Genomic DNA, 26814 nt, shown 5'->3' with positions numbered 1-26814 from the left:
TAGCCTCCAACAAGCTCTAAGCCCCCATTCCATTTTGTTTTCTTTAGAGAACGAAAAAAAACAAAGGATAAATACACTGTATATAATATGTAAGTAAAACAAGGCGATTATTATCGTATACCATCTCCCCTACCCATCACCGAATGATGTATTCAATCTAGTCGTGTCTTTTTCTAAAGTGTCACCTGCAGGTTTTTTTATCTCAATTTATTTATTTATTTATTTATTTTTTCTCATATACCCTTTCTAATATCTAATCTCTTTCAATTCCAAGAAGGAATTCCTTTTCCAAGTTACCCCAAATGACCGATTTTGATTTTTTTTTTTTCATATATATAACCCTTCTAACATCTATTCTCTTTCAATTTCAGGACGGACAACCTCCCCCACCCCCCCCCCAACCCCAATTTTCAACAATTCCCCAATTGATATAACAAGACCGGAAGTTAACTGACGACAAGCTGAGGTTTTATCAACCTGGCGGATCCACGATCCTCGATTTGGACCCTCAAGCCCCGAAAACCGGAGCATCTTCAGATCCCAAGTCACCCCCGTAGGGAGGTCGTGCCGTCAGTGCTCTTCACATGGTGTACTGTAGACATTTACCTTTTTGCCTTTTATTTTGCCTCCGTTCCCGCTTTCTTTCTTCATTCATGATGTCCAACCTCTCTAACTATGACTTCTTGTGGAAACTGTGCGGTTTCCTCCCAGTTCCACTTATGGATCCTTGCATTTCGTCTCCTTCGTTTTCCCGATCTCTTTGTCTAGCTGTCCAACCACTCCAACTCCCTCCACCTGTAGATCCTTGCATTTCATCCTGAATCTCTTTATTTTGCTGTCCAACCACTCTAAGATCCTCTTTTCACTGTCGCAAATGCTGAATGGCCGGAAGTACCCAAGTGCTTGACTTGACAACGTAAATTTCATAATTAAATCATATATCTAGTCTCATTTCACATGTCACAAACGATATTGATCACACTGAACATACCATTAAGAAACACAAACAGCACAATAAACGTCATAATTCATTCATAAATCAGATCCCAATTCACAAACGATATTACTCAAACTGAACAAACGAATTACATAAAAAAAAACAGTACAAACATGAATTTTCATATAGAGACCATGACCACAACATACGATTTTACGCCCACCCACTATAACAAGGGACTGATCCTTTCCAAATCGTCATTTGTCAATGAAATATGGCCCTCTTAAATCTAAAAAGCCTCGCTTTCCCAAATGCAAGCAGCATTCAAGCACACGCAAACATCAGGCAGCAGAAATTATTAACGTTCCATAAGCTGGGCTACTGACATGAAAGCTGTACCATTAATTCGACCCCAAACACACAGAGACACACACACACTCGCGCACGCGCGCTCGGTGTTATGTGACTGACTCTGAAAGCATGATTAAATCATTTCATTTCTCTTTACGTATCGTGGGGTACGTCACAACCCAACAACCTTCACAACCGAATCAGTATTACAACACTTTAGCGTGTCGTAAATGACAATGCAAGAGGTAATGTCAGGGATTCTATGTCATTACTACAACCAAAAGAATTCCATGTCATTACTACAACCAAAAGAATTCTATGTCATAACTACCACCAAAAGAATTCTATGTCATTACTACGACTCAAGGAATTCTATGTCATTACTACACCCCAAGGAATTCTCTGTCATTACTACACCCCAAGGAATTCTCTGTCATTACTACAACCAAAGGAATTCTATGTCATTACTATAACCAAGATGTCCTTAAAAAGCAAAATCAGTTCCAATTCTATATCAAAATACTAGCCTGTCATAAATGACAATTAAAAAAGCAATGTTATACAAATTCAATTACTAGAACCAAGATATCCTTGAAAAGCATGAACACTTTAAACTCAACAAGTTGTGACTCGTTAAAGATATAAATATTTAATGACTCAATCTACATGATACATCAATGACTCTCTGGTTATGTTACTAAAACCTACAACGTGTGTGTGTGTGTGTGTGTGTGTGTGTGTGTGTGTGTGTTTTCATGAGCTCTTAAACTTTAGTAATTATACTTGAATTCGACAGCGGGAGTGAGTATATATCCTTCTTGGTGGACAGGTGGTTAAAGTTAACCTTATTCTGATGTATTAGGTGCCGGTTCGATTCCTCCCTGGGCTTCAATGTTTCTTCATCTGAATCTCAGGCTTTGTAGTGACAAGCGTATCGAGAAGATGTGATGAAATCGAGAAGTTAAAGTGGTCGGCGTCGAGGCTGTTACAAATACATAAATATCTAGTTTAAATATGACCATCTCTCTCTCTCATATATATATATATATATATATATATATATATATATATATATATATATATATATATATTCATATATATATATATCTCTCCTCTCTCTCTATATATATATACACACAAACACACACACATACACAAATGTCCGGACACAATGATTTTTCACCCATAATTCCCGACAAGAAAAAATCTGAAAAATACCCAAGCATAACAAAGGATTATCAAAATCTCTTTCTCAGAAAAAAACACTGTTTTATTTTTTTTTCCTTTTAATTCGCCATGGAAAATAAACTTTTAAGGCCAGACTAAACAAAAGTTCGAAGCTATACAACTTTTGAAAGACATTTCGGGAAAAAAGGGAACCGTTGGATTTTCAACATCCTTTTAAATACGGAAAAGAAAAAAATTGTAAAAAAAATAAAAAAACAAAAAAACATATATCGTACCCTCGTGACGGAAAAATTGAGAATTCCAGCGTAAAAAAGGGAAAAACCTGCAGGATGTAAAAAAAACTATTCAGACGCTACCAAAACATTGAGTTGAAAAAAAAAATACTGATCACTCGATCAGCGAAATGTAAATTCACCACATTTCCTCTTATACATATTAAGATTACTTAATAAGTAGACACAATAAAAATGACACCAGAACTGTAACAACTATTAAGAACTCCTTTCATATATATATATATATATATATATATATATATATATATATATATATATATATATATATATATATATATATATATATATATATATATATATATATATATATATATATATATATATATATATATATAAATATATATACACACATATATATACATACATATACATATATAAATACATACACATACGGTCAATACATATTACAAACCGCCAAGAGGAAATCAAAATCTACTCTCTCTCTCTCTCTCTCTCTCTCTCTCTCTCTCTCTCTCTCTCTCTCTCTCTCTCTCTCTCTCTCTGCACCAAAAATAAAAATCCTTGACATAATAAAACATAACGTTACTGTATTCTTAATTCATAAAAAAAGGGGGATTTTCATTCAGCACAGACTTATAAAAGAAAGACTCGTAATAATAATAAACAAGATTCGTAATAGTGAAGTGGTTGGTTAGGATTACTGAATGGGTTTGGGAATGGGAGGGTTATCGTAGCTAGTGGGGAGATGGTGTGAGGTGGGAAAGGATGGGAGATGTGACGGGTGAGGGGTGCTGGGTGGTGACAGACTAGGAATGAGAGGGGAGGTGGGAATGGAAGGGGATACCTACCCTGTGGGAGTCTGCCTTGGGAGTTGGGTAGCTGACTGGGAAGCTGAGGAAGGGGGATGGAGAATGACCCACCCTGGGGTGCCAGACTAGGAGGAGGAAGGAGGGAGGGGGTTAAGTACCCACCCTGCGGTATCTGACTGGGAGTAGAGGGGAGGGGAAGACACACCCACCGTGGGGTACCAGACTATGAGGAGGGAGGGGAGGACCCCCTCCCCACCCAAAACCCAACAGCCGACTTAATTATGAAAGAATAAGGAATGAAAGAAAAGAGAAGAGAAAAAAATTAAATAAAAATTGTGGGAGAGTGGAGGAGCATTGGTTGGGTTTATTGATGAGAGTTACGTGGGGCGTGCTTAATGATGGAGACTTTCAATGGGAGTGAAGGAGGAAGGACTTGAGGAGGACTTGAGGAGGAGGACTTTCTCTCTCTCTCTCTCTCTCTCTCTCTCTCTCTCTCTCTCTCTCTCTCTCTCTCTCTCTCTCTCAGTTTCCTTTTAAAACCGTCCTCCTACCTGCCTTCTCCTACTCGGCTTAGCCAGGAAGTTGGACAGAAAACGGCGTTGGAATGGTGAGAGGGTCAAGTAAAAGGCCTCTCTCTTACTGTGAGGAAAGGCCTTTTATTTACACACGCACACACACACACAAATACACACGCCATCGCCTTTTGCGTGAGTATGTATACTAAACTTGGACATCCATATTTCCTCACTGACATTTTGGTTCCTGTTCCGTGCAGTTCCGTTGGCACGTAACGGACGAGAATGAGAAGAATACGAGAAGAAACATACGAACAAAATGACGAAGGAAGAATAATGCAGAAAGACATTCGACCAAGGAAATGAGGAAGAAAAACAAATTAGTTTTTACACGGAAGAGTAACCCCATCTATCGCCATATGTTATGAAAAAAAAAATTACTCTTACTATTACTGAAGCTACTGCTGCTGCCTACACTGATATGCTGTGAGCAAAGTGATTTGAAATATGAGCAGTAACATGAAGACGAGTTGCAATTGTGCAACTGCAAGATAAGGTCATTAGTGTCTAGTGTTGCTAACCTGATTCTGCTAAGAAGCACGTTCGGAAAAATTCCATTATTGAGAACTCTAGTCATTTCTATACTGATGGAGCCAAACTGGTTCTAATGCCACAGTTATCGTGATTAGTCAATCATCGGCTAATCTCCAGTTATTGGTTAATATCAAATTATTGGTTAATCTTCAATTATTGGTTAATGTCAAATTATTGGTTAATATCAGATCTTGGTTAATCTCCAATTACTGGTTAATATCCAACTATTGGTTTATACCAAATCTTTGATTAATCTCCAATCGTTGGTTAGTATCAAATTATTGGTTAATCTCCAATAATTGTTTAATATAAAATTACTAGTTAATATAAAATTATTGGCTATTAAATTACTGGTTAATCTGCAATTATTGGTTAATATCAAATTATTGTTTAATTTCCAATTATTGGATAATATCAATTTATTGGTTAATCTCCAATTATTGGTTAATCAAATTATCCCGTCTTCTACTGCCTAAAAAAAAAGCTAAACTTTTCAAGAGAACTGTTTTCACTACTATAACTGAACTGTTTTCACTACTATAAGCTGAACAGACAGTCTCAAGACTAATATTTTATAATGTATCCTTTCCCTCACTTATATCAGTAGTATGATTGATAAGTGAACTTAAATAACTTTACTTTGAGAATATATAAAACGGGATATTTTCAGCATTAAATAAAAAGTAATAGCGTTTGAATTCGCTGGTTTTTTCCCCCAAGTCTCAATCGTAACTTGTGTTCAGATTTCTTTCAAAACTCGACCATCCAAAAGCTCAGCATAAGGACGAAATTTCCCAATTCCCATAAATTTTTCCAATATACTCACAAACAGGAGTACCCACAAACAAACAAACAAATAATGCTAGTTCAAAGAGTAACCTTCCTATAACAGTACTAACAAACAAACAATGCTAGGTCAAAGAGTACCCCTCCTTATAACAGGAGTACCCACAAACAAAACAAACAATGCTAGGTCAAAGAGTACCCCTCCTTATAACAGGAGTACCCACAAACAAACAAACAATGCTAGGTCAAAGAGTACCCCTCCTTATAACAGGAGTACCCACAAACAAAACAAACAATGCTAGGTCAAAGAGTAACTTTCCTGATAACAGGAGTACCCACAAACAAACAAACAAACAATGCTAGGTCAAAGAGTACCCTTCCTTGTGAAGGCCAACACAGTAATTTCCTTCCTTCATAACACAGGCAAAGCGACGCATAGGCAATTAATCCATCAATCAATCGATCAAAAATAACGTTTGCAATTGAAAGCAAAAAAATTATTTTGTCAGAGATAAAATCAGATAAAATCAGATGAAATCGACCTGAATTAAAATCCCTCTGACCTACAAAAACAATAATCGGACTGAAGCGAGATGGGTGATGGTGATGGTGATGTGATGATGATGATAATGATGTTGATGATGATGTGATGATGATGGCGATGCAGTGATGAAGTGATGAAGATGTGATATTGATGGTGATATGATGATAATGTAATGATGGTGGTGATATGATGGTGATATGATGGCGATGCTGTGGGGATGGTGATGTGGTATTGATGGTGATGTGATGATAGTGGTGGTGAAGATTTTGATGAAATGGTGATGATGATGAAATGTTGATGATATGGGGATGATTACGGTGATGATGATATGGTGATGATTATGGTGATGATGATATGGTGATGTGATGATGATGAGGATGGTGGTGACGTGATGCTGATGATGGTAATGATGACATATTGATGGTGATAAAGTGATGATGATGGTGAAGATAATGATAAACATGACAAGTGCACGATTACAAAAATAAATTTCTTTTGTATAGAAAAAATCATAAACAAATGAATAAGAAACCGATTCTTTCATCGCATTAACCCCAACAAAAAACAAAAAAATTTTCTTAACGAAAACAAGTGAAAATAAATTCGGACGATGAGAGAGAGAGAGAGAGAGAGAGAGAGCCTACACTTATTATAATGATGCTTTGACGGACGAGGCTCTCGTGTGTGTGTGTGTGTGTATGTATGTATGTGTATGTATGTGTATGTATGTATGTGTCTGTATATATATGTATATATATATATATATATATATATATATATATATATATATATGCTCTTGTAATAATGAAACATTTAATTGCAAGTTTTTTTTTTTTTTTTTTTTGCTTTCATCAAAGCTGGTGACTGGGGCTGGGAAGGTGGGGGAGCTAAATGTAGGAGAATTGGGGGAGAGGGGAGGGAAGAGAGATGAGGCCTCAATGGGTACGGGTTGGGGGGTAGAGGAAGCCGGACACGGGCGGGGATAAATGTAGGAGAATTGGGAGAACGAGGGAAGGAGGGGGAGAGAGGGGAGCCAAGTTGAGGCCTCAATTGCCAATAGATTGCATATTGAAAGGAGGGCCTCCCGAATTTCAATTCCTCCTCCCCCGTCCCCCTCCCCTCAGGGTTTGAGTAAAGGGACAGATTCAGTTTTGCTGGAAAGAAGATATTATAAATAAATTCGCTCTGTTGCGGACAAAGGTATATAACGAACACGAATTAAGCTCAAGCCGACACGCGGTTCTTTTTTTTTTTTAAATCCGTGCAGCTTAGGTAGCGCCCGGAAATGAATGTCATTCAAGAACAATTGTAATGGAATTATTAAATTTGTGAATATGATATTTGGATTTACACAAATACAAACGCACTGTGTATATGTATATATATATACATACATACATACATACATACATATATGTACATATATAATGTATATATAATATATATTATACACACACAGTACACACACACACACACACACATATATATATATATATATATATATATATATATATATATATATATATATATATATATATATATATATACACAATATACATAACATGATTTTAACCATTAATAGGTGATTTCTTTTATTACACAACACTAAAGTTGATAAAATAAAAGACTGGCCGTTTTTCCTGAACTACAAGTAACTGACCGGTTTGTCCAAAGATTTTTAATAGAAAAAACTTTACCTCACATTTTTTCATATAAAACCTTTACAAATGGACTGTGAGTTTGAACACCATCCATTAGCGAAGCCTCGCTCCCTTTACTAATGGAGGCTGGAAATAAACACCATCTATTAAAAAAAAAAAATACTAATTCGTACATGGTAACCAAAGACGAGAATCACGTACCATCAAAGATACATGAAGGCGATATATGTTACGATTTAAATATAAGAGATACCATCATTCATATGCAATGGAGAGTGGAGGAGGAGGAGGAGGAGGAGGAGGAGGAGGAGGAGGAGGAGGAGGAGGAGGAGGAGGAGGAGGAGGAGGGGGAAGTAGTTAGGGCGTTACGCACACACTCATGTCTGTCACGGTGAGATAAGAAATCTCCTCCCACCTACGTGTAAAAGGACCCGTGACACGCAACGCCCTTCAACCCCCTTTTATCAAACGCATATATATTATCTAACACGAGAGAGAGAGAGAGAGAGAGAGAGAGAGAGAGAGAGAGAGAGAGAGAGAGAGAGAGAGAGATTTTGGTAAGTATAACCAAAAGAGGTGGAAGAGCCGGCGTTTAGAAGGTGTTTGTGTGTGTGTATGAGAGAGAGAGAGAGAGAGAGAGAGAGAGAGAGAGAGAGAGAGAGAGAGAGAGAGAGAGCTTGTGATAGTTTAGGAGACAGAGACACTTTGATACGTATAGAGAGATGGCGGAGCGAACCTTTGTAGAGAGAGAGAGAGAGAGAGAGAGAGAGAGAGAGAGAGAGAGAGAGAGAGAGAGAGAGAATCATGTGATGGTTTAGAGGGAGAGAGATATTTTGGTACGTATATAAAAAGAGGTGAACAACGTTCGATTAGAGAGAGAGAGAGAGAGAGAGAGAGAGAGAGAGAGAGAGAGAGAGAGAGAGAGAGAGAGAGAGAGAGAGACTTAAAAACCGATTGCAGTGAGCCACTGGAAGATTTTCTTTCACAAACCCCTCATTTTCCCGAAGGAGTGCAGTAAGATCCATCGGCGCCTTACAAAACCAGAGAATTTCAACCTTAGAGAAAAACAGCAACGCTCCACAACAAAAAAAGAAGGCACAACGGAAAACGGCCTTATAAAAACGTTAAACGAAGTACATCGGTGGATAGAAAACGGGGGCTTTGTGAACGCAATTCGTATTCAATGAAGTGGCATTCCAGCGTGCCATTTTCGCAAATAAAATGCGCATATATTCAGCAAGGGAAAAAATGTATTGTGGGTTTATATCAACGGGAAAAAATCTCCTGCTCCGTTTTCTTTTTATTTTGGTCATTGTTTTTTTATTTTTTATTCTCTTATGGCGTCAGATTTCCTTTACATTATAATTCGGTTTTTTGTTGATTTTTATTGTGATTTATTTTTAAGAGTTAATTATGATAATCATTTTAGAAATTCTCCCCCCCCCGCAAAAAAGGTAATACATATTTTAATATCTCTCTCTCTCTCTCTCTCTCTCTCTCTCTAGAACAGTTCTTATCTAGAAAAATTAGAGGCTCTCTCTCTCTCTCTCTCTCTCTCTCTCTCTCTCTCTCTCTCTCTCTCTCTTTGAATATCTAGAACCGTTATCTATAAAAATTAAAGGTTTTCTCTCTCCCTCTCTCTGTGCAAGGTGTCTCTCTCTCTCTCTTTGAATATCTAGAACCGTTATCTAGAGAAATTAAAGGCTTCTCTCTCTCTCTCTCTCTCTCTCTCTCTCTCTCTCTCTCTCTCTCTCTCTCTCTCTCTCTCTCTCTCTGCGAGACCTCACCTTTCTTTCATTTTTATCCTCTCATTTCTTATCTTTTTCACGAGAAATCTGTTTCCCTTCCCACATTCCGTCTTGCTTTATGTCCCCATTAAAGGTGAAACACGGCACAGTTTCATTCCCCCGAGTTTCTTTTTATAATCTTTAGCCTTTTTTCGACTTTTTAATTGGCGTTACGAATCGAAGCACTGAAGAAAAAATACTATTAATTTTAAGAGGCAGATGTTCTGTACTTTACGAATCGCAGCACTGAAGAAAAAATACTATTAATTTTAAGAGGCAGATGTTCTGTACTTTACGAATCGCACCACTGAAGAAAAAATACTATTAATTTTAAGAGGCAGATGTACTGTACTTTACGAATCGCAGCACTGAAGAAAAAATACTATTAATTTTAAGAGGCAGATGTACTGTACTTTACGAATCGCAGCACTGAAGAAAAAATACTATTAATTTTAAGAGGCAGATGTTCTGTACTTTACGAATCGCAGCACTGAAGAAAAAATACTATTAATTTTAAGAGGCAGATGTTCTGTACTTTACGAATCGCAGCACTGAAGAAAAATACTATTATTTTTAAGAGGCAGATGTACTGTACTTTACGAATCGCAGCACTGAAGAAAAATACTATTAATTTTAAGAGGCAGATGTACTGTACTTTACGAATCGCAGCACTGAAGAAAAAATACTATTAATTTTAAGAGGCAGATGTACTGTACTTTACGAATCGCACCACTGAAGAAAAAATACTATTAATTTTAAGAGGCAGATGTTCTGTACTTTACGAATCGCAGCACTGAAGAAAAATACTATTATTTTTAAGAGGCAGATGTTCTGTACTTTATGAATCGTAGCACTGAAGAAAAAATACTATTAATTTTAAGAGGCAGATGTTCTGTACTTTACGAATCGCAGCACTGAAGAAAAATACTATTATTTTTAAGAGGCAGATGTTCTGTACTTTACGAATCGCAGCACTGAAGAAAAATACTATTAATTTTAAGAGGCAGATGTTCTGTACTTTTGAATCTAATCGCAGCACTGAAGAAAAAAATACTATTAATTTTAAGAGGCAGATGTACTGTACTTTACGAATCGCAGCACTGAAGAAAAATACTATTAATTTTAAGAGGCAGATGTACTGTACTTTACGAATCGCAGCACTGAAGAAAAAAATACTATTAATTTTAAGAGGCAGATGTTCTGTACTTTACAGAATCGCACCACTGAAGAAAAAATACTATTAATTTTAAGAGGCAGATGTACTGTACTTTACGAATCGCAGCACTGAAGAAAAAATACTATTAATTTAAGAGGCAGATGTTCTGTACTTTACGAATCGCAGCACTGAAGAAAATACTATTATTTTTAAGAGGCAGATGTTCTGTACTTTACGAATCGCAGCACTGAAGAAAATACTATTATTTTTAAGAGGCAGATGTTCTGTACTTTACTTAATCGCAGCACTGAAGAAAAAATACTATTAATTTTAAGAGGCAGATGTACTGTACTTTACTTAATCGCAGCACTGAAGAAAAATACTATTAATTTTAAGAGGCAGATGTTCTGTACTTTATGAATCGCAGCACTGAAGAAAAATACTATTAATTTTAAGAGGCAGATGTTCTGTACTTTATGAATCGCAGCACTGAAGAAAAATACTATTAATTTTAAGAGGCAGATGTTCTGTACTTTACGAATCGCACCACTGAAGAAAAATACTATTAATTTTAAGAGGCAGATGTTCTGTACTTTATGAATCGCACCACTGAAGAAAAATACTATTAATTTTTAAGAGGCAGATGTTCTGTACTTTATGAATCGCACCACTGAAGAAAAATACTATTAATTTTAAGAGGCAGATGTACTGTACTTTGAATCGCAGCACTGAAGAAAAATACTATTAATTTTAAGAGGCAGATGTTCTGTACTTTATGAATCGCAGCACTGAAGAAAAATACTATTAATTTTAAGAGGCAGATGTACTGTACTTTACACTGAATCGCAGCACTGAAGAAAAAATACTATTAATTTTAAGAGGCAGATGTTCTGTACTTTACGAATCGCACCACTGAAGAAAAATACTATTATTTTTAAGAGGCAGATGTTCTGTACTCTACGAATCGCAGCACTGAAGAAAAAACATCATTAATTTTAAGAGGCAGATGTACTTTACGAATCGCAACACTGACGAAAAATACTATTAGTTTAAACAGCAACACTGAAGAAAAATACTACTAATTTTAAGGGCAAATATACCTTTAGAATCGCAACACTGAAACAAAACACTATTAATTTTAAGGGGCAAGTGTACCTTTGAATCGCAACACTGAAGAAAAATACTATTAATTTAATCAGAAACACTGAAAAAAATACTACCAATTTCAAGGGGCAGATATACCTTACATACTGCAACACTGAAGAAAAAGTACTATTAATCTTGAGGGGCAGACATACCTTATGTACTGCAACACTAAAGAAAAAGTACTATTTCTTCTAGAGGTAAAAGTACTTTACGAACCGCAACACTGAAGAAAAAATACTATCAATTTTTATTGCATAGACACCTTACGAACCACAATACTGAAGAAAAATACTATTAATTTTAAGGGACAAATTTACCTTACGAATCGTAACACTTAAGAAAAAATACTATTAATTCTATGGGCAAATCTACTTTACGAATCGCAGTACTTAAGAAAAAACACTATTAACTGTAAAGAGCAAATGTACCTTTAGCATAGCAACACTGAAGAAAAATACTATTATTAAATCTAAAGGACAAAATTGCCTTCTCGCAGACAATTCCACGAAATTAACAAGCAAAAAATGCGTCGAAGTTTCTTCGGCGCAATAGAGTTTTCTGTGCAGCGGTATAATCAAGGCCATTAAAAACAGATCTATCTTTCGGTGGTCTCAGAATAATGCTGTATGAGCCGCGGCCCATGAAACTTTAACCACGGGCCGGTGGTGGCCTGGCCTATATCGTTGCCAGAAGTACGATTATGGCTAACTTTCACCTTAAATAAAATAAAAACTACTGAGGCTAGAGGGCTGCAATTTGGCATGATTGATGATTGGAGGGTGAATGACCACCATGCCAATTTGCAGCCCTCTATACTCAGAAGTTTTTAAGATCTGAGGGCGGACAGAAAAAGTGCGGACGGACAGGCAAAGCCGGCACAATAGTTTTCTTTTACAGAAAACTAAAAATGGCAGATGAGTCAAACTCGTATGCCTACTGTCATTCACTGTCACAAGGTACAACCTACTGCCGACCAAAGTGACAGTAATTGGGAAAAAACAGGAGGTATAATGCACACATCACCACCACCACCACCATTATCATTATCATCATATCATCATACTTATCATCACGGAGAGAAAATTTTAACTGTGACAAATAAGAAGCGTAATTCATACATAACTATCACCACCACAATCATTATATTCATCATCATCATTGTCTTTATCATTTTCATCATCATCATATCATATTCGTATGTGTCATCACGGAGATAAATTTTTCATTGAAACAAATAAGAAGTGTAATGCGCACATAACCACCACCATTATCATTATATCATCATTATCATCGTATCACCATACTTATCAACATTCAGAGAAAATCATATCACTATATTCACCATATTATCACGGAGAAAAATCTTTAACAAAAAAATAAGAAGTGAAATGCACACAACTATCACCACCACCATTATCATTCATCATGATATCACCACGGAGAGAAATCTTTGCCTGAAACAAATAAGAAGTGTAATGCACACATAACCACCACCACCAATATCATGAAATCATCATCCTCATTATATTCATCATCATACTTAATCATCATTCAGAGAAAATATTTTTTTCACTCCCTTAGAAAATCCTCTTCCTCCTCCTCTTGAATGTTTAACTATCATTACTGCTGATTTTCCCAACCCTTACGGTGGGGGGGGGGTAGGGGAGGGGAGCAATGTCATTACAAACAGAAGAGCATTAAATATTCACCGGGGGAATAATAACTCTCTTTCGTAACTATGCTTACAAAGGTCTGGTAACTAATCCTAAGCAAATAACACGGATCAAACGCCGTGAGATGCATCGCTGTGGTGTATGTATATATGTATGTATGTATATGTATATGTATGTACGTGACTGTATAAACATATATATATATATATATATATATATATATATATATATATATATATATATATATATATATATATATATATATATATATATATATATATATATAGAGAGAGAGAGAGAGAGAGAGAGAGAGAGAGAGAGAGAGAGAGAGAGAGAAGTGCAAGATCTTCTCATTTTCTTAAAATGCAAAATGAAAGTAAAAAAATCTAACTAAAACGGTCGTTGTCCATACAAATATACTGTATTAATTCAACAAGAACAGACCCATAAAACTTAAAAGTAAAAGCAACGACCATACTGATTTCCACTCCGAAATAAGAGAGAGAGAGAGAGAGAGAGAGAGAGAGAGAGAGAGAGAGAGAGAGAGAGAGAGAGAGAGAGAGAGAGGAAGTTCCACGCCATGCACAACAGAGACGAATTTATATTCTTTTTCTTCGCAAGGTAGAGCTTTCTAAACCCTGACGCTGACAAGAGAGACCGCCTAATCTTGCATGACGTCTGGAAATTAAACCATTAGTCTCTCGAATATAAAGACACAAGTCATCCAGGAAAGGAATGGAATGTAAAATTGAGGCCAAAGACCCAGAGCTGCGACCCTATGAGGTCATTCAGTGCCGAAACGGAAACTGCGAGTAGAAAAGTTTCAAAGGTGGAACGGGAGGAAAACCTCGCAGGTGCAATATGGAACTATTGCTAGGAGAGGGTGGATAGCAAGATGTAAGAGAATATGAACGGAGGTACAGTAAAAGGAATGAAAGGGGTTGCAGCTAGGGGCCGAAGGGACGACGCAAAGATCCTCAAGTAATGCCTGCAGTGCACCGCGTGAGGTGAATTGACGGCACTTACCGCCCCTACGGGACAGCTACCCAGGAAGGAGAGAGAACTTGATACTAGAGAAATATGAAGGAGCTTATTCTATCGATTATTACAATAATAATAAAAACGTTATTGTCGAATGGAATATAAAATTTAGGCCACAGGCCAAGCACTGGGACCTAAAATGAGGTCCCTCAGCGCTGAAAGGGAAAATGAGAGTAAAATTTTTTAAGCTCTGAAATTAACTGTATTCAAATAACAATAAAAACTTAAGTTAAAGTTCAGACTGAGTTCATCTTTTCGAACGGGTGGCTGAATCCAGTTAAAGTTCAGACTGAGGTTCATCTTTTCGAACAGGTGACTTAACCAAGTTAAAGTTCAGACTGAGGTTCATCTTTTCGAACAGGTGACTTAACCAAGTTAAAGTTCAGACTGAGGTTCATCTTTTCGAACAGGTGACTGAATCAAGTTAAAGTTCAGATTGAGGTTCATCTTTTCGAACAGGTGACTTAACCAAGTTAAAGTTCAGACTGAGGTTCATCTTTTCGGATAGGTGACTGAATCAAGTTAAAGTTCAGACTGAGGTTCATCTTTTCGAACAGGTGACTTAACCAAGTTAAAGTTCAGACTGAGGTTCATCTTTTCGGATAGGTGACTGAGTCAAGTTAAAGTTCAGACTGAGGTTCATCTTTTCGAACAGGTGACCGAATCAAGTCAAAGTTCAGACTTTTCGAACATGTGACTTAACCAAGTTAAATTTCAGATGAGGTTCATCTTTTCGAACAGGTGGCTTAATCAAGTTAAAGTTCAGATGAGGTTCATCTTTTCGAACAGGTGACGATCGCGACGCGGGCAGAGGTGAACGGAGCCCCTTGAGGCCACTGGCCAATAACCTCCCTCACGTTAATCAACACAATACCTTGGGAAACCTGCCAAGCCGCTAAAGTCTTTCAAACGGCCGTTCATTGTTTCCCTAATGTCTGCCTGATGGCTATGCCAATAATGATACCCTTGTGAAAATAGGAAAGAAAGAGAGGAATAAAAGAAGGGAATTAACTTGGGCAGGATTGTGGGGCGTTTGTACGAGGCCACAAACAAGAGGAGGTGTGTGCTGAAAATTGCAATTTGTCAGACGTTCGCACTTGATGTTTGTTGGAGAATTTTAAGAGGATACATAAATATGAGATGGGTGTTAAAGGTCTCTCTTAGTAGCTAGGAGTGAGTAACAGGAGGTTGGAAAACATTTCAAAAAGGAGAAAGTTACACAGAGAAAAGTTAAAGTGTGTCAGATGTAGATTTTAACTGGGTCGTCTAGAATGATGAGGAAAAAGGAGGAAAATTATTATTATTATTATTATTATTATTATTATTATTATTATTATTATTATTATTATTATTATTATTATTATTAATCATTATTATAATAATAATAATAATAATAATTATAATTATACAGTGTACATATATACATGTGTGTATATATATGTATATATATATATATATATATATATATATATATATATATATATATATATATATATATATATATATATATATATATATATATATATATATATATATATAGAGAGAGAGAGAGAGAGAGAGAGAGAGAGAGAGAGAGAGAGAGAGAGAGAATGTACAAAACCACTCGTCTCACTGATTCACTTCACCTGCAGACCAATCATCTCTGCTTCCTGATGGAAACCTCTTAATATATATATATATATATATATATATATATATATATATATATATATATATATATATATATATATATATATATATATATATATATATATATATATATATATATATATATATATATATATATATATATATATATAGATAAATGGAATCACACACACACACACACACACACACACGGGGGAGGAAGGGGGGGCTTATCATTTTTCGACCACACCGCCTTCTGACCCGGACCTTTTACAAAACCCTTTTCCTCTGTTAATCTCAAGACAGACTTCCTTTTCATCCCCTTTTTCTTAACTCTTCATACTCCGGTGCATTTTCCAATAAGACATCCAACCCCCTTACCCCCTTCCTTCCCCACCCCTCTTTTTTTTTTTTTGTTTCCTCCAAACAAGGATGACCTAAGCCTAACAAACAATACGGAGAGGGGGGGGGCGTTGATCGTTAGACAAGGCCCATCTGCTGAGGGGTCAATATGAAGCCAGTCTCACACGCCGGAAGACTTTCGAGATTCGAGACTCGAGACTCGCGGGAATCTGGTTGTGAATTGAAGTGTGAATTGAAGGGGAGTCTGGCTTAATTGATCTACTATGTGGGATTCTTTACGTTCAGGAAAATTAAAAAAAAAAATTCCAATAATTAAGATAAATACTTTAAGCTGAAGATTGTGCCCTAAGCTTTTCTCGGGGGTATGATAACACGAAGTAGTATTTTGTATGTATAATAAATGCCACAGGGAAATACACATTTGATGCAAATCTTAAATTATGTGAAACATAATTAATCCAAGGTCAAAATGACGAAATCATTCGATAACGGCAGGAGAAGTTGACGAGCAAATTTAAATGGTAATAGTGAAGAGAAGCTCCAAACAGTGGTGGATCGCTGTCAAAGTGGTTGTATGATAATGAAGGAAATTGGCCAAATATGGCCTTAACGTTACAGATGCCACATTAGCATTTAACCAAAGGAGAAAGTGAGCCCAATAAATAGACAAATAAATAAATAAATAATAATACTAATAATAATAATAATAATAAAATATAATAATAATTACAATAAATATATATATATATATATATATATATATATATATATATATATATATATATATATATATATATATATATATATATATATACTGATTTATCAAAATATATATACATATACGTACACGACAATCTTCTTATATTAGAATCTTGCCGATCGCCCACCAACCATAAAATTAACACAGCCACTCACGCAAAGCGAGCAAGAACCCCCAGGGAAAAAAAATACAACAAAATAAAAAAAAAAATAATAAGAAAATAATCCAGAAGAGGAATAATCTAAATCCTGGGCCAATGCCGTATTAAAACATGGTCCTCGAACCCACGGCCAATTACCCGACTAAATTAGGGGAAAAAATCAGGTTCCCTTAAGTGCTTAATTACAGTATCAGTTCCCCAAATTGCACCATGCCAGGAGCCAGGAGTTAGAGAGAGAGAGAGAGAGAGAGAGAGAGAGAGAGAGAGAGAGAGAGAGAGAGAGAGAAAGCAATATTGGGTGGGATTCATGAAAAGAACATGAATAAAATTAAGTGTTTGAGTAACATTATACATAGTGAATGCAGAACAGAATATTACAGGTCACAAGGAATTGAAATCTTCATGTAATGTGCACACCATTCATATATGTTATATATATATATATATATATATATATATATATATATATATATATATATATATATATATATATATATATATATATATATATATATTTATTTATGTGTGTGTATTTATATATTGAGTCCACGATTCATAGGTTTTATATATACAGTATATATACATATATATAAAACATACATACGAAAGGTATATAGAAATTGTATGAAATAGAACGGACAATGTATAAATAAAACAACCCACTATGAAATATGCCCACAGATAATGCAAATTTAGATACAATAAAAAAATTCACTGAGTAAGAACGAGTCACATCCACAATGGCTAATAAGAAAAGACAAGGAAAAAGATGCTTAAAGAGAAATTAGCTTTCCAGTTACAAAAAATAAACAGAATTTTTGACATCTGGCATTTGAGAGAGAGAGAGAGAGAGAGAGAGAGAGAGAGAGAGAGAGAGAGAGAGAGAGAGAGAGAGAGAGTTACTCTCACTGTATCGCAATTCTAATGTCAGGTAGCTGAAATGTGACAAGTTAATTTACCCACCTGCGTAAAGGACATTCCCTATCACACGAATTTCATCTAGCAACATTACTGCTTCATTTCATACGCGCTACGTATACACACACATTCTCTCACACATTCACATTTTTCTCTTCTCTCTCTCTCTTTTCTCTCTCTCTCTCTATATATATCATGTATATATATATATATATATATATATATATATATATATATATATATATATATATATACTAAAAGGACCTCATTCAAACTGGATGGTATCTAATGGATACTTGACAACGTGGACTGTTTGTCCAAGAAAGCTTGTAACTTTTTCTGAATAAATACTCCATTAGTTACCATCCAGTTTGAACGAGGTCCTTTTAGTAATTCTACTAATGCACAGAACAATTGTGTATGTGTTAAAGTTAAAATATATATATATATATATATATATATATATATATATATATATATATATATATATATATATATATATATATATATATATATATATATATATATATATATATATATATATATATGTATATGTATATATACATAATATATTATATGTGTATATATTTTATATATATATATATATATATATATATATATATATATATATATATATATATATATATATATATATATATATATAATATATATATATATATATAATTATTCAACAGTAAAACATGACGAATTAAAGATACCAAGCTTCTAATACAGTACAAAAATATATGTCAAAAATATCAAATATCATTACAAAAGCAGGTTCATTATGGAAACGAAAATAAAAAAAAATCCTTCTTTCAACAAATGCAAAAAAAAAAAAAGTCTGAGTCAAGTACAGCAGCTTGAGATCAGATATTTCCTCAACTCCGAAAGGACTCCCATTCCTTGGGTGGACGAAAAGGAGGAGGAGGAGGAGGAGGGTAGAGTTCTTTCTCCAAAGACAGCCGACGTCCCCATAACCTAAAGATACGACCTCGTCCACAGATTCGCAAAATGCTTATCGAAACTCTCTCTCTCTCTCTCTCTCTCTCTCTCTCTCTCTCTCTCTCTCTCTCTCTCTCTCTCTACTTCTTTTCCTCCTCGCGGTCTCCCTTCTTTCCGCAACTCCTCTAAATTCTCACACCTTAAAAACTCTCTCTCCCTCTCTCTCTCTCTCTCTCTCTCTCTCTCTCTCTCTCTCTCTCTCTCTCTCTCTCTCTCTCTCTCGCTAAAGCTTCACTAATCCTCTGGTGGCTCTTATTTCGCCACCTAACACACACCCAACCTTTCCCCTCTCAATATTCGTGTGTGTGTGTGTGTGTGTGTAAAAAAAACCTGTCCCTAGATCTAACTCCACATTCCCAGAAAAAGAAAAAAAATAACTCTTGTCGAAAGTCTTGAGGACGCAGAGAAGAAGAAGAAGAAGAAGAAAAATGCGAGGTATTTTATACGGTTTTTACACGGTTGGAGTCTCTGCACTTGTACACGGATGGATTCTCTACACCGTACACGGATGTAGGAAATTACTACGACGGCAATGATTTAAATGAATCAATAAATAAATACTTTTATATATATATATATATATATATATATATATATATATATATATATATATATATATATATATATATATATACAAATAAATAAAACATACATAAACAAACATATAAATAAAACATACACAAAAACAGGTAAACGATGCTATACCTGGAACCATAAGTCAGCATATGAATAAATAAATAAGTAAATAAATGAAATATACAAATAAAGGAGAAACTAGTGCTATAACTGTAAACAGAAAATACATAAAAGCCTACAAGGGTAAAAACTTTTACCAAAACACATACACTTAAATATAGACACAAGTTAGATCGGTCACTCCTTAATACATGACGTCAGCTATTCTTTGCCATAAAAAGAAGTTCGGCAACCTTTTGGGAAAGTGAAGAGATATCGAATGACCTCTTTTCATTGCTGATGACCTTTTCTCAATATCAATGACCTCTTTTCAGTATTAATGACCTCTTTCCAATATTAATGATATCTTTTCATTATTTAAGCTCAAAAAAAGACGGCCAACGGCTATCTAAATAATAAATAATCCGTGTATTGGCATGAATACATAAATATATACTGGAGTGTCCGCATGAGAATAAATGATACGTGGAAAATACCATTCCCCTTCTTGAGAGAGAGAGAGAGAGAGAGAGAGAGAGAGAGAGAGAGAGAGAGAGAGAGAGAGAGAGAGAGAGTCGTGCCATAGTTTTCTTTCTAACTTTCTATCCTTACAGAGAGAGAGAGAGAGAGAGAGAGAGAGAGAGAGAGAGAGAGAGAGAGAGAGAGAGTCGTGTCATAGTTTTCTTTCTACCTCTCTCTCCTTACACACACAGAGAGAGAGAGAGAGAGAGAGAGAGAGAGAGAGAGAGAGAGAGAGAGAGAGAGCTGTCAGCTTTCTTTCTAACTTTCTATCCTCAGAGAGAGAGAGAGAGAGAGAGAGAGAGAGAGAGAGAGAGAGAGAGAGAGGTGTCATAGTTTTCTTTCTAACTTTCTATCCTTACAGAGAGAGAGAGAGAGAGAGAGAGAGAGAGAGAGAGAGAGACCTTACAGACCTTACAATTCGTTCGGGTTGCCCCAGGTCCCTCAGTGTGAGGCGCCTTTGATGTCTACCAGAGAGTTGCTAACGCATCTTCCGGTATATTTTGCATCTTCCAGTCTTGGATGGTCTGGGATGCATCTTAAATATTTGTCGAGCTTATTCTTAAACACATCTACGCTCACTCCTGTTATGTTCCTCAGATGAGCTGGTAGCGCATTGAATAGACGCTGCATTATCGATGCTGGTGCGTGGTGGATTAATGTCCTATGTGCTTTCCTTAATTTTCCTGGTATAGTTTTTGGCACTATTAATCTACCTCTGCTTGCTCTTTTTGATAATTTTAGTTCCATGATGTTTTCGGTAATTCCTTCTATCTGTTTCCATGCTTGAATTACCATGTAGCGTTCTCTTCTCCTTTCAAGACTATATAAATTTAAGAGAGAGAGAGAGAGACAGACAGAGAGAGTCGTGCCATAGTTTTCTTTCTAACTTTCTATCCTTACAGAGAGAGAGAGAGAGAGAGAGAGAGAGAGAGAGAGAGTCGTGTCATAGTTTTCTTTCTACCCCTCTATCCTTACACACACACACACACACACACACACACACAAACACACACACACAGAGTCGTGCCATAGTTTTCTTTCTAACTTTCTATCCTTAGAGAGAGAGAGAGAGAGAGAGAGAGAGAGAGAGAGAGAGAGAGAGAGAGAGAGAGAGAGAGAGAGAGAGAGAGTCGTGTCATAGTTTTCTTTCTACCCCTCTATCCTTACACACACACACACACACACACAGAGAGAGAGAGAGAGAGAGAGAGAGAGAGAGAGAGAGAGAGAGAGAGAGGTGTCAGCTTTCTTTCTAACTTTCTATCCTTAGAGAGAGAGAGAGAGAGAGAGAGAGAGAGAGAGAGAGAGAGAGAGAGAGAGAGAGAGATAGCTAATCCCATGGCCTTCGCTGAGAAATGTGATTAGTAAACTCCTCCCCCCTCCCCTCCCCTGACAGTTCCCCCTCCCCCCTAACACATTACCTTACACTTAAGCGAGCTGCAACACAACTTCCCCAATTACTAGGATAAGGTCCTACATACTCCTTAACCATTCGCCTGCAAATGACATCCTCTCTCTCTCTCTCTCTCTCTCTCTCTCTCTCTCTCTCTCTCTCTCTCTCTCTCTCTATTCCCTTCCCGGGGCAATTACGAATGCCAGAACTATGTTGGGGAAGGCCCTCGGCTTGATTCAACGTTCTCCCTTTCCCATCAGCTAGTTCAACCATTCAGTCAAATACTTAGTCCTATCCTCCTCCCCCCTGCTCCTCCACCTCCTCCTCCTTCCTCCTCCTCCCCCCACCTCCACCTCCCCCATCTCCACCGCCACCTCCTCCTCCTCCTCCTCCTTCTCCTACTCCTACTCCTCCTTCTTCTCCTTCTCCTCCTCCTTCTTCTCCTTCTTCTCCTTCTCCTCCTTCTCCTCCTCCTCTTCCTCCTCCTTATTCTCCTCCTCCACCTCCTCCTCCTCCTCCTCCTCCCCCCTTTCAGATGCAACGCTTTGCAATATCAGCGCGCGCGAGAGAGAGAGAGAGAGAGACTGAAGTCTGCCTCATCTATTATGAATCTTAATCACATTATTTGCTCTTCGCGGTGGCTGAAATCGGGGCACGCGCGCGCGTTTGCAAGCGTGTCTGTGTACTCTTCCATAATTGCGCTGCAAAATTAATTAAGAAATAATGAATAAGTAAAAATGCAGAAAGGGCATCGAGAGCTCAGGTATATATATATAAATTCCTTTGAGCAGTGGCTTTGCCCTGGGTGTGTTTACACCTATGAGCTTTCGTGGAGCCCACCTCCCCGTCCCCGGCCGTAAAGTAGGCCTGACAGCTTAAAGGCGCGGCTGTGACAATTGACCAAATACTGGGAAACAGGCTTCCGGAATATGGTTCTCGTTGTTTACAGCATTGGGGAATATAATGCGGCATTATAAAGATTCCATGAAAGGAAAGCGTGTTTTCAAAGTTTAAATTATAAAACCGCATTATTAAGATTCCAAGAAAGTAAAACATGTTTTCAAAGTTTATTATTATTATTATTATTATTATTATTATTATTATTATTCAAAACATGAACCCTATTCATATGGAACAAGAGCCCAGGGACCAATGACTTGAAATTCGAGCTTCGAAAAAATGTGGTACTTATTTGAAGGAAATAAATATATTTTTCACAATAGTAAAACATATTCCCAGTATATGCAAAATAGAGGGCTCAAGTTCTGTGACCTGTGGAGAGTGTCTTCAGCACTGAAAGACTAAACTGTAGCCACCATATAAAGGTAAAGATACAAACTTGCCTGTTAGGAGGCAAAGGAATGTTCTTCATATAAAACTAACTTATCAAAAGAGATACGCATTCCAAGCACGTAAACCTTTGACCTCAAGCAGTTTACACTCTATAACAAAGGTCATATTACTAAAGTTTCAGTGACTATTTCAAGAGATATCATGACGAGAAGATGCATTTTTCCTCAAGATGAAAAAAAAAAAAAACACCCACACACACAAATCCTCGGGGTCTTAAAAATGATTCAAGATAATTCCTTTGAAAAATGAGCACAAGGCATAACCTGAATTATACGACATGATAACTTTCTTATTTTACTGAATGGGTACAAAAAATAACATTGAAAAACGTTACAGATAGCAGCTTTAAATTATGCCATATCCACTTCCCATATCCACTTCACATTCTTCAGGCCAAGTTATTCTGATTTACGTTATATATATAAATAAAATATAAGCACACCAATGACGGTAATGCTCGATGGAAACCTAATGCGGGTAGGTAGTATCAGATTATAATTAAACTAAACCATAAACACAAATACATGAAATATATATATATGCATGAATAAGCAGCCTAAAATTACGATTCCCTCTGTCTCTATATTTCATATTTACCATCTCAGTTCCTTCCCTAAAACTGGAAGGGTGCCTGGTTTAGGGAGGAAGGGCTCTTACGTGTAACATGGTGAGGAGGAGGAGGAGGAGGAGGAGGAGGAGGAGGAGGAGGAGGAGGAGGAGGAGGAGGAGGAGGAGGAGGAGGAGGAGGGGGTCCTGGGATGGATGCGTAAGACATAAATCAGCGTAAAGCTCAAAATATGAGACAGAAATTGCATTATTTTATAAAAGAACAGAGGCCATTTTTTCACCCCAACATTCCAAATATTACCGGAAACTAAGTTTTCTGAGAGAGAGAGAGAGAGAGAGAGAGAGAGAGAGAGAGAGAGAGAGAGAGAGAGAGACGTTATTAGAGAAGTCTTCGAACTCTGATTATGGCATCTGGAATGAAAGAGAAAGAGAGAAAGAACAACCTTCATGAAATGAGAGAGAGAGAGAGAGAGAGAGAGAGAGAGAGAGAGAGAGAGAGAGAGAGAGAGAGAGAGAGGATAGGCAATCAATTACATCCATCGTACATATCTCATCACAGGATTCTTCCGTGGGAATTTTCCCGAGAGAGAGAGAGAGAGAGAGAGAGAGAGAGAGAGAGAGAGAGAGAGGCACACCGGAGAAGAAAGGAAGAACACACGCACACGCAAACACACACACATACATCACACCAAATAAAATTTACGAGTACACAAAAGCACGCCCCATAAATTCAGGGCCAGTATTTATAGACGGCTGCTGAATACAATTTAATGTATCTTTAAAGAGGGAGGGCCATAAGCAATTCTTTATACGCGTAATTTATTATACCCTTGGATTTAGCGCTGAGAGAGAGAGAGAGAGAGAGAGAGAGAGAGAGAGAGAGAGAGAGAGAGAGAGAGAGAGAACACACACACCTGCGCCCTACTGCCGAAATTTTGGGGTTCAGAAGAAACGCGAGTTCGCGAACGGACTGATTGACTGATCGAGTACGCATACCATGAGCGGTGCTACTCGATGGAACCATGGTACCGGTAGTAGTAGTAGTAGTAGTAGTAGTAGTAGTAGTAGTAGTAGTAGTAGTAGTAGTAGTAGGAGGAGGGTAATAGTAGGGAGTAACTAGCACAATGACCACATGACAATAGTTAAAAATTATTCCTGTTCTAGACAGGTAAAAATATTTCATAATTAACAACAATGTAACATCAAAATTGCATAATCCTTGCCGATGACTTCATTTAATCTAATTTACTTTACTTAATTGCTCATAATTAAAACACAGGAATTAGGGAGAAGGCTACTGATGTGTTGACATCATGAGAAAACAGAAATTAGAATTCGGCAAGCTCTTGCAAGTTTGGTAACCCTTGTGACCTTGACCTATGTCATGGGGTGTGGAGGAACTCGGGGGGGGGGGGGGTTGTCGGAATTCACAAAGAAAGGCCCGCCTTAAAATTATTAATATGATTACCATAGTCACTAATCTAACCTCAATTTTTTTTTTATCTGCATAGGAAATTAAAATCGACGAAGAATACTTCAGTTAAAAGGTCGTTTAGATAATAGTTATCCTTATCATAACTTATTTAATTTGGTAATATTATGAAGTATGTTACTAATAACAAGTACAACAAATGCCACATAATCCGCACATAAACTAATTGCAGAATTAGTTCATGAATTGCAAAAAATATTGCGCCAGCAACTTTATCATCGACTGGACGCGACCGTCAGCCAAGAGATTAATGGCAATTTATTAACAGAAATACTGACATAAAAACCATGGGATAACGAACTGTGATTAGGTCCATTTCGTGTGACCACGAACTTACGCACAAACGAATGAGAAACAGGAAAATCTGTTCTCTAATTACTAAGCACAAAATCACAATATATATATATATATATATATATATATATATATATATATATATATATATATATATATATATATATATATATATATATATATATATAATACCTTTCCAAGATATTTCACTGAAATTAACAAACAACATTTTGAAACATCTTTTATAAAGACAGACAGACTGACAGACTGAAAGACAAGCAAGCCAATGAAGATGCAATAAAAAATAACAATAACTGCTTCACCACCAATGAATAAATATATATGAACGAATAAATCGTATTCATAATTACTTCCTAAACTAAGGACGGAAAGAGGAAATGTGCCATAACAAACAGGCACGCCATAAAACCATAATATATGAGTAATAAAGTGTATGATACGCGACACAACAAGGCTCACAGAAACAAAGGAATACCTCTATATCACTTAACAGAGAGAGAGAGAGAGAGAGAGAGAGAGAGAGAGAGAGAGAGAGAGAGAGAGAGTAGAGAGTCAGAGACGTAAAGAAGTCAAAGACAAAAGCCGAATTCTTTATTGCTTTACAAATGGTTATTACATACGTTTCAGAAAGGGTAATTGTGATGTGTGAGAGAGAGAGAGAGAGAGAGAGAGAGAGAGAGAGAGAGAGAGAGAGAGAGAGAGAGAGAGAGAGAGAGACGAAGTCAGTCTTTCATCCCTCTTCCCCAAATAATATGCAATTACCTTTGATGTACTGAAAGGGGGGAGAGAGAGAGAGAGAGAGAGAGAGAGAGAGAGAGAGAGAGAGAGAGAGAGAGAGAGAGAGAGAGAGACTGTTTGCTCTCAAGTGACACGCCAGTTATCGTTATGAAAATTTATGTGGAGTGTCTCGTCTACGAGCGAAAATGACTCAACCTGATCTTGCAATACTGCATAATGCAAGTCACAGGCGACGTTCATTCGGACAACCCTTACGAAACGCTTCAGTCTCAAACGTTTGGGAGGGGGAGAGGGGTAAACAACCCTCTCCTAGGCAGTGAAACGTTTCCGTCTCGAACTTTTAGGAAGGGGGAGATAAACAATCTTCTCCGAGGCAATGAAACGCTTCAGTCTCAAACGTTTAAGAAGGGGTAAAACAACCTTCTGCCAGGCAATGAAACGCTTCAGTCTCAAACGTTTAGGAAGGGGTAAAACAATCTTCT

The 26814-nt window shown here is 36.7% G+C and overlaps 2 protein-coding genes across 23 annotated transcripts in view; one reads left to right on the top strand and one right to left on the bottom strand.

Moving 5' to 3' along the window:
• Window positions 1–26814, bottom strand: part of mub (poly(rC)-binding protein mub) — an 835667-nt gene that overhangs the window by 652185 nt on the left and 156668 nt on the right. The gene's annotated exons all lie outside the window — the stretch shown is intronic.
• LOC136850476 (octapeptide-repeat protein T2-like) overlaps window positions 1–26814 on the top strand; it is a gene marked incomplete at its 5' end in the record, with an annotated part of 109277 nt that overhangs the window by 52240 nt on the left and 30223 nt on the right. Inside the window, 3 exons of the mRNA XM_067124049.1 lie at window positions 8140–8199; window positions 13914–13974; window positions 21535–21603. Of these exons, the coding sequence (XP_066980150.1) occupies window positions 8140–8199; window positions 13914–13974; window positions 21535–21603 (190 nt within the window). The remainder of the gene's footprint in view (window positions 1–8139; window positions 8200–13913; window positions 13975–21534; window positions 21604–26814) is intronic.

The sequence above is a fragment of the Macrobrachium rosenbergii genome, chromosome 22 (assembly GCF_040412425.1).
Source record: "Macrobrachium rosenbergii isolate ZJJX-2024 chromosome 22, ASM4041242v1, whole genome shotgun sequence".
NCBI lineage: Eukaryota > Metazoa > Arthropoda > Malacostraca > Decapoda > Palaemonidae > Macrobrachium > Macrobrachium rosenbergii.
The sequence above is the reverse complement of the archived record's forward strand: the minus strand, read 5'-3'. Positions and strand labels throughout refer to the sequence as shown.